Source organism: Siphateles boraxobius, unplaced genomic scaffold (assembly GCF_051911475.1).
Source record: "Siphateles boraxobius isolate OS27281-9 unplaced genomic scaffold, OSU_SipBor_1 24, whole genome shotgun sequence".
Classification (NCBI taxonomy): Eukaryota; Metazoa; Chordata; class Actinopteri; order Cypriniformes; family Leuciscidae; genus Siphateles; species Siphateles boraxobius.
Genome location: NW_027508855.1, coordinates 17,454,587 through 17,468,433, shown reverse-complemented (window position 1 = coordinate 17,468,433; position 13,847 = coordinate 17,454,587). Strand labels below are relative to the sequence as shown.

The window sequence follows — 13,847 nt, the reverse complement described above, 5'->3', positions numbered from 1 at the left end:
AAACTTCTTCAGTTTCCTGAAAAATAACCTTTATTTTTGGTTAATGCTTTTCTCAAATAAAAATAAAAAGATATTTAACATGTAACATTTGATTTCAGGTATCGATGCAATATGTTTATATTCTTATGAATGCAATTTTTTTGTGATTCTTTTTTGTTCCTTTATTTTCATCCATTTTTAAATGGTCTTATATGATTTTTTTTACATGATTTTAAATTATAAAAGAATTGAAGGCATTTCACATTTAGACCAGCAGGAAGCGACATTCAGCTGTCGACACAAAAAACACAAGTCGCAGGTCAATGACGTCAGTGTACCAACTTTTCTGAAGAGAGCAGATGGAGACTCGTACATCTTATGAGAACAGAAGTTGGGGGAAATATTTTTTTAACGACACCGAATACGATTTCTGACATTTTAAACATAAGATAATATGTCTATGAAGTTGTTAAGTGAAAGACTTAAAGTGAACGTGTGTGTTTACTAGTGACGTCAGCAGCATGCATAGATGTAAAGACAGTTCGTTCACATGGACAGTGTTAATATCAGTCCTGATGATAAAACAGCTGCAGTCTGTTATATCTTCATCTGTGGAGGTTCAAGTGAATGTTGACAAGCGGCTACGAAACTTGAAGCACTTTTGGAGAAGCACTGGATTCTGGTAGGATAAAACTGTAATGTAGAACATTAAACTTTACTAATAATATCATGGTACAGCGAGTATAAAATTATATTACGGCAAAAGAGTACCATGGTACTACTTTGGACATTGGATTGCCATTTTAATACTATGGTATATGAATTATCCACGTTACTTAATAATACTGCCACTTTAAGGGAAACCATAGCACTGCATGATTACATATTCATACATCACAGTGTTTACATTATACTCAAAACAAAGAAGTAGTAGTAAACTAGTAGTAGTAGTAGTACTATGTATGGTTCATACATGCCCAAACTGTTACCTTATTTAACAAATAAATGAAAGAAAGAATGAATGAATGAATAAATAAAGTGTGATAATACCATTATAATTTTTGTACTCTTCTGTTAGTGACATCTACCCCAGCATTTCCAGGAAAACATTGTCTTGGTAATTGTTTTAGTGGGTAAATACATTTGAATAAGCACATCGTTCACCTTTGTGTCCTGTTTTTGCAGCCCTCCACTGCCACACACTGATGCACACCTGTATGATCTCAGTCCAGACCAGCAGATGAACCTGGCGTTGATCGGCTCTGTGCCACACAGAGGAATCCAGAAGGTGCGGATACACTGGATGCTGGAGCTGGTGTCCGCACGGTCAGTTACTCCAGTCCATATAGTCAGGGTCAGACTTTCTTGTCTTCTGTTTGGTGAATGTGAAATATTTTCATATATAACATAATTAGTTTGTGTATGTAAATATGCAAACATTAAGATTGATAATAATATGAATATTCATATGCATCTCTCTCTCATTAAAAATATTTAACCTCGCTAGTAAGCTCTGATTTATTTATTTATTTATTTTTGTCTAAAAACATCTGGGTCAAATTTAAATTCAAAGGTTTAAGATAAAATTCAAATGATTTACAGTTAATGTTTAAGTTGCAATATTAACGTCATCAAGCATTTATCGTGCAGATGTCTATTGCTTGTTTAAGATTTCGGTAACACTACAATATTTGTTAACGTTTGTTAATGCATTAGCTAACATGAACTTAAAATGAGCAATATATTCTTAAAGCATGTTTTTTTCAACGTTAGGTAGTAAAAAATGTAACTGGGCATTGTCTCTTCATGTTTGTTCACAGTGCAAACACAAATTTAAACTTTAAAAATGTATTAGTACATGTTGAAATTATCATTGACTAAGATTCATAGATGCTGTAGATGTATTGTTCATTGTTATTTAATTTTAACTAATATAATCAATGTTAACAAATGAAATCTTATTGTTAAGTGTTACCAAGATTTCATTCGTTTTCAGGGGATGAAGTACATTGTATCACATGCATAAATACATAAAATCTAAATGCTATAAAAACTACTTATGTCTTCCATAATCTCTTTTTTCTCTTGGAATCTGCTTTTGACATACTATCTAATTGTTTGTGCACCAACAAATAATCTTTGCTTAAATGCATTTTTTTATATTCTCCATGCATCTCCATATAAACTAGTTTACTGTAGTACTAATCTTTTTTTAATCTCTGATGTTTGTGTAGAGTTAACAGTGGAGAATATCACTACAACTTCACTCGCTTAGACCAGCTGATTGACCTTCTCTGGCAGAATGGACTGCAGCCGGGTATGTAATGCACCAGACACATACAGAGCACACGATGGTGAAACGGGGCAAGCAGGCTCAGATCAGGAAATATTTTTTCAAATTCAGAATATTACAGTAAGATCTGTGCTTGCATAATGTAGGAGTAGGCTACTTCCAATAGGGTTCATTTAAAAACTTTGCATTGTGTCAAAGAGGATTGCTTCTTTTTAAAGGGTTTGAACTGATGGGCAGTGTGTCCAACACCTTCAGCGACTTTGAAGACAAAAGACAAGTTACTGAATGGAGAAATTTGGTCTATTTGATCGCCAAAAGGTACATAGGTGAGTATGAGAGTGAAGTTGTAATGTCTTAGATCGTGATGGATCTTGAAGCACTTGTTGTGCAGTTTGAACCTTTTGTTTTCTGGCCCAGATCTCTTACCACAAAGCTGTGTTTGTTCCTGCTGTTTTATATGTGTGCAGGGAAATATGGCCTCAGCTTTGTCTCTCAGTGGAACTTCGAGACGTGGAATGAGCCGAACAACCACGACTTTGACAACATCACTGTGTCAATCCAAGGTTCAGTCTCATATATACCTTTTGTTGTCTGTACACTGTAATTTCTGCTTATAAGTTTCGATCATTATGGACTAGAAACAAAATGTTCCTATCATCTAGATTCATTCCCCTTGTATTTTTAGCAGCATTTATTTTGATTAGTCTTCTGACAGTCATGCATGTTGCATTGCATATCTTGCTTTGAACATCCCGCAATGATTGCTGCAAGTTAATAATAGTCCCAAGTTGCCCAACTTTTAAAATGGTCTTAAGATCCATTGGGACCGTGTCTTGCGGGTATATAACCTCAGGCCCTGTAATTGCAGCTACATTTTTCTGGAAGATCTGGAAGTCAACAATTTTATTGTACCATGGGGAGGGGAGATGTTGAAATAGACATATGTAATTTGCATCAAACTGAACCAGGGTCTATGTTTAATGTCTGTATTTTGGGGAAATTTGTATATGAGCAGCCTTTAAAGGGATAGTTCACCCAAAAATGAAAATTCGGTCATCATTTACTCACACTCATGTCATTCCAAACCCGTAAGACTTTCGTTCATCTTTTGAGCACAAATAAAGACCTTTTTCATGACGTCTGAGAGCTTTCTGTCCTCCGTTGACAGCTACAAAACTACCAATATGCTACAAAAAGTTCATAAACAGATCGTAAAACTAATCCATATGAATTGAGCGGTTCAGTCCAAAATTTCTGAAGAGACTTGATCACTTTATATGATAAACAGATTGAATGTAGGTTTTTATTCACATCTAAACATTCATCAACTCACAAATCAGTTGTGGTATACGGAAGCTCAAGCATGTTCGCTTGACGTGTGACAACCAATGAGGTTCATTCTCGTGTTACAAAGAAGGTTTGAGCTTCAGTTTGTTCTCATGTGTCAAGCAGATTTGGTTGAGCTTCTGTTAATGTTCACTGATCAATGTTTCCATGTGAATAAAAAGCCTAAATTCAGTCTGTTCGTCACATATTTTATTTATTTAAACATATCTTTATTACGAGGATTAACCCCTTGAGATGAAACATCGCGTTTTCGACATATCGGGATAGTCCTCTCTGGATTTATATAGCAGTGTCTGTGAGATGTCATGTTTATGTGTTGTATTTCTCCACATGTTGTTCTCGAGCACAGAAAATGATGTGCCTTTGTGGTGTGGACAAAACAAAAAAGTGTCTGACAAGTTAGCATTGATTTAATGCTACCATATAGAAGAATGAGTGGTTTTGCTGAGGGCAATCTACCAGCCTCATTGTGGTGACAGTGAATTCTTCCTGCTCTACTCCTTCAGGGTTTCTAAACTATTACGATGCCTGCTCTGAGGGCCTTCGTGCAGCGAGTCCAGTCTTGAAGTTCGGGGGTCCGGGAGACTCGTGTCATTCTCCACCCCGCTCGCCGTACTGCTGGGAGATGCTGCAGCACTGTTACAACGGCACAAACTACTTTACTGGAGAGACCGGCGTACGGCTAGACTACATCGCACTACACAAGAAGGTACATGAGAGTTTATGATAAGTAAAGGATAATGTACATCCAGCATGATCAGAACTGTAATGTAATGTACATACAGCATGATCAGAACCCAGATGCACGCATTACATGGCTGCTTGCCACATAAATAATCAGACAACAAATATTGGTTTGAGTGGGAATATTTTATCATCTCATCAAGCTTCAGCGTAGAAAACCGGTTCCTTGCAAACAGATTTTGAGCCAGACGATTCTTATCACCGATTAAACAGCTTTTCACCACATAAATAATGACGCAGACATGAAATATTAACCGTTTTAAAATCATACTTGTTTATTATCTTATAAACCATTACAGTGTACAAAACAATCATTTTAGCAACACTTGAAGGCAAACACTTCAACAATATTACCTTAGGCCTACTATTAATACTCAAGTCCTCTGGTTTCATTTAAATGATGCATTCTTCTGTGTTTTTTTATTTTATTATTGTTTACTTGTCGTGGTTAAGTGAACAATAAGGAAAATATGTTTTGTGCTATCTTCTGTGTGTGTATGATTAGTTGGTAAACTTGTAGTAACCACTAGCCTTTTGGAGTGTGTTAATGAAAGTAACCCCATTTATTGTATATGGCCTGTGTGGCTAGGTTTTCCGCTAAGTTAATAGATTGTGCAGATTTTATTTGTGAGATCATTTGTAGGGAGGTGGATGCCATGTCATTTGAGATTCCATGTTTTCTCCTGTGTTTAAATAGAGAGGGAGTAAAGGTAGAGTTTATGTCTTTGATTTCTATTTTTCTCTTGAAGATAGGTAAGTTATTTCTAAATGCCCTCAGAAAGAATGTCTTTTGTTTATTGTTTTGGCCATTTCCCCTCCTGAAGTTTTATTTCCTTATATCCCACTGATTATTTAAATAAAATTCAATATATCTTTTTACTTTAAAATCTGGTGTCGCTGTGCTTTGTACCTGTCCCAGGACCTGGAGACAGAAGTTCTCTCTCTCTCCCCTCAAAATTTTTGTTTCCATCCTTTCCTGCGCCTATACCTTAGAGACCTTAGACCTGACCAATCAGAATCAAGCATTTCAGAGACCCGTGTAATAAGTGATAATAAAACGCAAATATACCATGTGAAATCAAGTCTTGACCTAAATTTGTCCTGGTTGAATATACTGTACTGTATATACTGTAATATACTTTAATATACACATTATATACTGTACTAGCGCCGAAGTAAAATGTGTAGAGATTTTTTTTGCATGTTGACTTTGATCTTGTTCCTGTAATAAGTGAACTGCAAGTAGCTTCAGATAAATTTGTCAAATAAATAGATTTTGATTATTGTAGTATATATTTCTTTGTTTTTCAGGGAGGTGGCAGCTCGCTGCCCATCCTGCAGCAGGAAATGGCCACTGTACGTGAGATCCAGCAGCGGTTTCCACAGTTTGGTTTTGTGCCGATCTACAACGACGAGGCTGATCCGCTGGTCGGCTGGAACAAACCGCTCACCTGGAGAGCGGACGTCACCTATGCAGCCATGGTGGTTAAGGTAGACGAGAGTGCTGTGTTTCTGTTCTCGCTCTAATATCTCATTTCATCAGCTGTGTTTTTCTCTGATCAGTACGACATATCGAAATGTGATTTACATGAGGACATCATATTGTCCTGAGCCAATTCCTTAACAGCAAAAACTACTTTAAATGGTTTGACAAATAAAATTGTCTTTCCTCAGTTGATGTATTTCCTATTGAAACAGAAAGTTGGAGCAGGACAAATGAAAGTTTTAAGTAGCCAGTAGCTAAAACTAGGTATGCACAATTAATCAAAATAAAACAGAAATCATGAGATAACTAGCTAATTGTTGTTAATAATTTTTTATTATGATTATCATTCATTTTATTATAAATATTTTCTGTATATATCACTATTTTCAGAAAAATCACAATTCAACTTTTTCCACCTAATTTTGCAGCCCTACCTCAAACCTAAATACACAATATTTTTTTTCTCCAATGGGGTCTTTATTTTTATTTCTTAAATGGTTTGCATTCCTTTGCATGATTCGTTAAAGCGTGTTAGTTTAGTGAGTCTAGGTATATTTGGTGCAGTATTACAGTCTTCTTTCATGCCTCTGGTGTTGTAGGTCATCTCACAGCATCAGAACCTGCTCATCGCTGACCAGAACAGTACAGTCAACTACACGCTGCTTAGCAACGACAATGCTTTCCTTAGTTACCACCCACACCCGTTTACCCAGCGCACGCTCACCGCTCGATTCCAGATCAACAACACAAACCCGCCACACGTGCAGTTTCTGCGGAAACCTGTCCTGACTGTGATGGGCCTGTTGGCATTGTTAGGTAATGAACGTTTATAATGAATCATCAGTGTAAGTGGGTGATATATCAGTCAAGTATCAACTGTATAATTAGCTAAAGAAGTTCTATCATGGCAAATGCATTTCAGAGCTTAGAAGAAAGAATGCCATGTAGATTAAAAAAAGTGCTGAATTTTTGAATTGCTTTTCTATAAAAAATATGTATTGTGATATATTGACCAAAATATTAATATAATTCGATATTCTGTTTAAACATAAATATAAAAATGTTTGCATATAATATATTGGTAAAACTTTACAATAAGGTTTCATTTGTTAACCTTAGTTAATGTGTTACTATTAACTAGCATGATCTAACAATGAGCAATACATTTGTTACTGTATTTATTAATCTTTGTTTACATTAGTTAATAAAAACTGTTCATTGCTTGTTTATGGTAATTCACAGTGCATTAACTAATGTTAACAAATATAACCATTGATTTTAATAATGTATTAATTGAAATTAATATAATAGTTGCTGCAGAAGTATTGTTCATTCTTAGTCAATGTTAACTAATGTAGTTAACTAATGAAACCTTATTGTAAAGTACTACTAATATTTATATTACTAATATTGAATTACTAATATATTTATATAAAATAATTTGTAATCTATATATATTTATATAATAATTGTATAATATTTTGTTATATGTTGTTACTTTAATATGTAAAAAAAAAAAAATAATTTATAGTTTAATATGTTCGTCTGAATATTTAAATTACTTTGCTATAAAAATGTGTATATGAGTGATGCACCGCAATTTTGGCTGAATTTTTTTAGTTTCGGCCAAAATAGTTTAAGATGGCCGAAACCATAGATCGAAACAGTGACATTGAACAAATTTGAGGAAGAACTTTCCTACGACTTGTTTAATTTATCACCTGAAAACACAACAACCTGAATAGCATGAAGAGTTCAGCTGCCCAAATTAAATAAACACTTTAGTTTCGGTTTTCAGCTAAATAAAAACTTAATTTCGGGTTAAGTGTTTTGGTAAAGATTTCATTTCAGTGCATCTTAAGTCTATATTGTGATATACTGACCAAAATGTTATATTTAACCAAATTCAGTATTATGTTTAATAAATAGAAATAAATGTGTTATAAATGCTTTAAATTCGCCGACTATTACTGTATATCACATACAGCATAATTGTTGGACTTTGCTGTTGATTATGCTTTTGTTGCATCTATGAAATGACAGAAACCTGCACTGCAGATAAACACAGTGGCATTTACGGGAGTCAATAATCTCATATTCATTTCCTGTTCGTCAGGTGAGACTCAGGTGCAGGCTGAGGTGTTGACTGTGAATTCTTCAGTGGGTGTGTTGGCCACCGTTCACGTCCCTCAGGTGCAGTTCACAGCCGACAGCTGGCAGACCACCGTCCTCCTGTATAACAGCAGAGATAACCAGACCTCCTCCACCGCTGACATCATCAATCTGCGCCTCACTGGAATACCTCAACATATGGGTCAGTAATCACAAAAGACCACCCAGTAAAAATACAGTTCATTTCTGTTATATTTACTCAAGAATGTAGAATTGAATAGAACAGAGGCTTGTCACTACACCAAATTGAACAACCCTCACATGTTTCATAACTCAATATCACCATATAACGGATTAAGAATTTGAATGAATTAACAATTTAATAATTTATACTAATTATTACAAACAGCTATTATAAGTATATCCAACCTTACCTGGATAAAAACAGTACACTCACGTTTAACTGTATGTACTATATAGCAAATCATATCTGCTCGATTCTGTATATGTTTGAAAAATGTAAATTATATTATCGGCCAGCGATACATTAAAAGTTTGATATTTATTAGGCTGCATCCAATTTTACCCACATATACTACACATCTGATATACTCACATTAATCAATATACAGTATACTATAGAGCAAATTTCAGGTGCATAATTGTTTGTATAATCGTAAAATGTAACCTAAATGATCGCGTAGCTCTACAGTACATATAAAGTTGTATATATTTTATATTATCTAACTGTATTGCCATACATACATTACACTCATGTAAAGCGATATATACTATATATAGCAAGTAGATTTTGTTACAAAATGTAACTATATTATCATCCAGTTCTTTATATAAATTTGAATATATAAATATGTCCAACTTTATCCACATACATACAGTTATACTCATGTAGGGTTACATATACTATATAGCAAATCTCAACTTGATCGTTTAAATTGTTGAAAAATGTAAACTATATTATCGCACAGCTCTTATCTGCTATATACGACTTTAAGATACTATAAACATCATGATTTTTTTTAAAGCTGCTTTGAAACTATGTGTATTGTGTATAACAAAAATACAGAATATTCTTGTATTTATAGTTCTATCCTGTCTGTGTTTGTAGGTCTGATGTATGTGACACACTACATGGATAATAACGTGACAAACCCATTTAAACTGTGGGAGAGCATGGGCAGCCCTGACTATCCCACTGCACAGCAGTTCAAAACGCTGCGGAGCCAAGAGGTTCAACACACACACATGCACACTCCTTCGTAACACACGCTTATAATGTTACTGGTTTCTTGGACAAAAACAGTTTTTGCTACTGTACCTTTAAGACTTCTGTGTGGTTTTCATATGCACTGGAAAAAATGGTGTAGAAACAATTTTCATTCTTTTTTTTTAATTGCTAGTGAATTTCACAAATAATTACAAAGAATCGGCAAGTAACACACTGACTTAAATGTGAATTTTTAAAGTAGAAAGACTGAAATAGTAATTTTCAGTAAAACATACTCCAATACACTTTTTTTATTTACTATAGTGGCCAAAAGTGATGTCCGGACGGGCTATTTGTTTTTAATGACCCTACAAGTTCAATTAAACCATCACAATATCAGGGAAATATTTTATGATTTTAAATATGAGGGCAGAACAAAACACTAAAGTTGATTATGGTGTTTATCTGACAAAGTTATTTAGCAAAAAAAGGCAAACTGCAGCTACAGGTTTTATTAGCAACAAAACAAACAAACATAGCTCACTGGAAAAAGCATACATTGACTACAACATAATCAGTTATTAATATTTTGTTGGTTCTCTCTTGGTTTTGCGAGTGTTCATAATTTATTTGAATGACTGCTTGGCCAAAAATTGTGTCAGTACAATTTGACTTTTTTCATTGACTTCAAGCACAATTACACTTACAAAATCTTTAACTCTTTTTTTATATTATTTGAATAAAAGTGAATATGTACATTTTCCTAGGCTGGACTTCACTTTAGGCCACTACTGTACATCTTAGAAAAAAACTTTTTCAGTGTTGCTGGCCATATGTTAATGAGCGTATGATTGCCACTTCATAACCTTTGTGGTTTAGAAATGAACTGGTTTTGCAGCTTATTTTATATAAATATCTACATAAAACATCAAAATCACATGCCAACAGTGAAAAAAAGGAGTCTTTAAATGAATGTGTATGTCGTAGGACCCACAAACTGATGGACCTCTGCCGGTCCCATCCGATGGCTCTCTGACGCTGAAGACAATCCTTCCTGTCCCCTCAGTGCTGCTTGTACACGTATGTGCTCAGTCCAGAGAAAAGCCCAACCAGGTTAGTTAGTGGGATGAACTAGCGAATTTCCCCCCCCCCCATTACTCTATGCCCTATATACTAGCGTTATAAGATAAACAGTTTTTAGAGATAAATGTACACTATGTACCAATGTGTAATTAGACCAAAGGTTGATTTTGCGCCGGAGTTGTCCTTTAAAAACATTTTGATCTGATGGCTGATGCTGAAATACTTGAAATTAGTTTTGTAGACAAATATAAATTATGTTTATGTATGTGAACTCCATTAATGCTGTTTAAAAGCATCCCAGGATGCACCTCATGAAGCTTAGTAAGGCACCATTTTCCAGGTTTTGGACCTGCCCTTGAGTTTAATATTGTGTAATGTTGAACTCATGATGTGGAGTGAATTTATAGCATCTGCTGTTCACCTACGCCCCAAAATTGTGTCTGTCTGTGCATGAAATTAATTTAAGTATGATTTAGAAACCTTGTGGTTTGGTTTTAATATTGCAGTTATCGTTCTGCAGGTGAACGGGGTGCTTTTCATCACCGTCACCAAAGGACAAGTTCTGATCATTTGGAAGGATCACTGCATCGGCACGAAGTAAGGACTGTTTAAATACAGCAGTTCATACAACTAGTTCATTCAAACTATAAATGTAATTTGAATGTCATTTGTAGGTGTATAAAGACATATGAAGTGGAATTTTCCAAAGATGAGACCACTTTCCAGAGGATTAATCACAGAGACACTATTTTCACATACTTCACTTTTTCTCCAGGTATGAGTTCAATTGAAATCAAAATATATGACTTCAAGCACTGATCCATATTTTTTATTGACCTGCTTGTGTTTTTCCCTGCACAGAGAGTCTGGAGGTCAAGGGTTACTACAGAGTGAGAGCCGTGGATTACTGGGGAAGAAATGGAGAATATTCTGTCACAGAGAAATATTCAGAGAACCGGTAGTCTTGATCAGCCAGACTTTTGACTGTCCACCAGGGTTATTATTACAGTTAAAGGGATAGTTCACCAAAAAATGAAAATTGTCATCATTTACTCACCCTCATGTTGCCCAAACCCGTAAGGCTTTCGTTCATCTTCGGAGATCTTTTTGATGAAATCTGAAAGCTTTCTGTGCCTCCATTGACAGCTATACAACTACCACTTTCAAGCCCCAGAAAGTTAGTAAACACAATTTTAGTATCCAAAGCAATCTTCATTTGTGTTCTAAAGATGAACGAAACTCTCATTTTTGGGTGAACTAACCAAAATATGAACAAAAACCAAGTATCTCAAGGACACTAAAATAACTGTCCACATAAAATATACAGTAGTTTACTTTGGTTCTTATTTTAACCAACACTCATAAATGCAAGATGAGATTAGGTTGACCAACATAAAGTTCCTCAAACGAAACTCTTAGTATCAAATATTTGATGGCACTAACCTATCTTTGGCAATTAATGTAAATAGTTTGTAAAAAGCACACAACTTGAAAACAACTATTTAACCAGAAGACTTATACAAGTCTGTGGAGTGTGCACTCTACTAACTGAAGTTGCATAGAGCCAGCCAATCAGATTAGGGCTCGCCACAACAAGAATTGTTTTTTCAGTATGCATAAAAGACAGTCCACAAGCATATAAAAAAATGGATTGGTTAATGTTTGAATGGACCTTGACTGTATGATGAATTTAATAACCTGAAGTTTTATTTTCAGGATTCCCCAGAAGAATGATTGTTTAATTTAAAATGCTGCTGTCTCAGTTCATACTTTGAACCACCTGGACATATCAATTATTTTTATACATCAAAATTTAATCAAAGAAATAGGGGTTAACATTTTATTAATAAATATTGGTGGGGATGTTTACCAAAGTAAAACTCTGATTCAGTGTATATTTAACATTGCATGTACTACATCATATCATGTTGTGATCAAAGATTCTTCAATTAAAGAACAAACCAGTGTCATATCAGAGGAAATTTATACAAGGTCATACACACATATTTTGCATGTACTCAGTGATTATTTCACAAAAACAGGTATTAGTCTGGCATAACCTATTAAAGAAAACATTGAAAGGTGTGAAATGGGCACTGTAAAATCAAAATGGCAGAATACAAGCATCATTAGTTATCCAGTCAGATAAGATTTTTACAATGACACGATAAAATCCGACATTTTGGGCAGCTCACTTCAGGATCGTCTCCTCGCTAGCTGTTGAATACAAAAACAAAGCAAAAAGTCAGGATGACCAAATGAGCAAGCAATTCCAATATTCACCTAATGAATTTGCAGAAGAATCACTATTAAAATATAAAGGTGAAACCTTACCTTCTGCTATTTGTTTAGCAATGCGTTCCTTCTCCTCTCGCACTTTCTTCTCCTCCTCTTCTATTCTCCTCTCCTCCTCTGCGATTGGTTTCAGATTATCTGGAGATAAAGAAAAGCTTTTTTAACTTTGTCAAGTGTTTACAACATTTGTAAATTTTCAACACCATTTTGGCCACCAACTTTAATTCCTGTATTTTTTTTAATTAAACCAATATATGTAGTTTAGACCTACAGAAACATGCACTCTTGAGTTGATAAGCTTAAAAATGAAAGAATGAACATCTAAAACAAAAATCAATGTCACTTCCACTAGCAATCTGTTAAAAGGGAGTGTATGCATGCATGAATGTGTGTGTGTGTGTTTTATGAATGATTTAAAGGTCCTTCTGTCCACAGAATGTCATTTGAACACCTGTCTCGCTGTTTCAGATCAACTTGCTTGTTCTTACCATATCTGCGCTTTCCATAGAGAATGCCAACAAGCAATGCAGACCATCTGGCTGTCTGAAAGACAAAATAAATTAATTAATTTAATATCAGTAATTTTGTTTGTATTAACAGAGAAAGAAGGTAATATCGTGACGGCCATTTTAACAGACGTCAAAACATCACAACCCGCTCTGACAGAAGGAGGGAAAGATAGTCCTGTAGACGCCATTTTTCGTTGAAATCGAGAAATACACATCTTGAATGATGGATTTGTAAAGACAAACCTTAATCAGCGGCGACACTTGCACTGGAGGAACCATTTCGCCAGACTTCAGGACCACACTCAGTATGCAGAGGTCAGAGAAGCGCAAGAGCACAGCGAGAAGAAGTGAGGCTTATGAGCTCGCTGACGTCATACCGCCCCCTGCAGGCCTGGAGAGCAACCGCGGGGTCGTCGACGAGGCAGAAAAAGAGGTTTGCCATTCTTTTTATGAATAATATGTAATATTCTAAATATATGTGTTGCTAAAATGTACATTGAGAGAGGATATTCCTTCCAACCAAGGTTTCGCCTAAACCATTATTTTTGTAAACAAGAATTTTGTATTACCAATTCAGTCTATACTTCAAAATTCCACGTTTAATTCAACCTGTTGTCAACTTGTCTTGCCGTTTCTTTGTAATCTTTTATGAAATTTACTAGCAATTATTGAGTGAAATTTGTTTCCTAGCCATTTTCAAGTAAATCCTACTCCATTATTATTATTATTATTATTATTATTATTATAGAAAACAAAAAATACAGAAGGACA

The 13,847-nt window shown here is 34.9% G+C and overlaps 2 protein-coding genes across 2 annotated transcripts; one reads left to right on the top strand and one right to left on the bottom strand.

Annotated features, from left to right (window-relative positions):
* The first annotated feature begins 289 nt into the window (after nt 1-289).
* idua (alpha-L-iduronidase) lies at nt 290-12,242 on the top strand. Its single transcript, XM_077241725.1, has 14 exons — nt 290-661; nt 1,165-1,305; nt 2,214-2,296; nt 2,491-2,598; nt 2,740-2,835; nt 4,126-4,328; nt 5,675-5,854; nt 6,449-6,665; nt 7,966-8,163; nt 9,091-9,212; nt 10,177-10,302; nt 10,793-10,869; nt 10,947-11,047; nt 11,134-12,242. Exons 1-14 carry the CDS (start codon nt 501-503, stop codon nt 11,232-11,234), a joined length of 1,914 nt encoding a protein of 637 aa, XP_077097840.1. The 5' UTR covers nt 290-500; the 3' UTR covers nt 11,235-12,242.
* On the bottom strand, nt 11,087-13,471 carry atp5meb (ATP synthase membrane subunit eb). The gene is made up of 4 exons (XM_077241726.1): nt 13,320-13,471; nt 13,056-13,110; nt 12,607-12,705; nt 11,087-12,489 (listed from the first exon to the last, which is right to left on the bottom strand). The coding sequence occupies exons 1-4, from the start codon at nt 13,353-13,355 to the stop codon at nt 12,464-12,466; spliced, it is 216 nt and encodes a 71-aa protein (XP_077097841.1). The 5' UTR covers nt 13,356-13,471; the 3' UTR covers nt 11,087-12,463.
* Between the last annotated feature and the right edge of the window lie 376 nt (nt 13,472-13,847).

Coding starts and splice junctions, on each gene's coding strand:
- idua (XM_077241725.1), top strand. CDS start 501: ATGCATAGATGTAAAGACAGTTCGTTCACATGGACAGTGTTAATATCA. Junction 2,599..2,739: donor GATCGCCAAAAGGTACATAG/GTGAGTATGAGA, acceptor ATATGTGTGCAG/GGAAATATGGCCTCAGCTTT. Junction 10,870..10,946: donor GATCACTGCATCGGCACGAA/GTAAGGACTGTT, acceptor TGTCATTTGTAG/GTGTATAAAGACATATGAAG.
- atp5meb (XM_077241726.1), bottom strand. CDS start 13,355: ATGGTTCCTCCAGTGCAAGTGTCGCCGCTGATTAAG. Junction 12,706..13,055: donor CTATGGAAAGCGCAGATATG/GTAAGAACAAGC, acceptor CTTTATCTCCAG/ATAATCTGAAACCAATCGCA. Junction 12,490..12,606: donor TGCTAAACAAATAGCAGAAG/GTAAGGTTTCAC, acceptor TGTATTCAACAG/CTAGCGAGGAGACGATCCTG.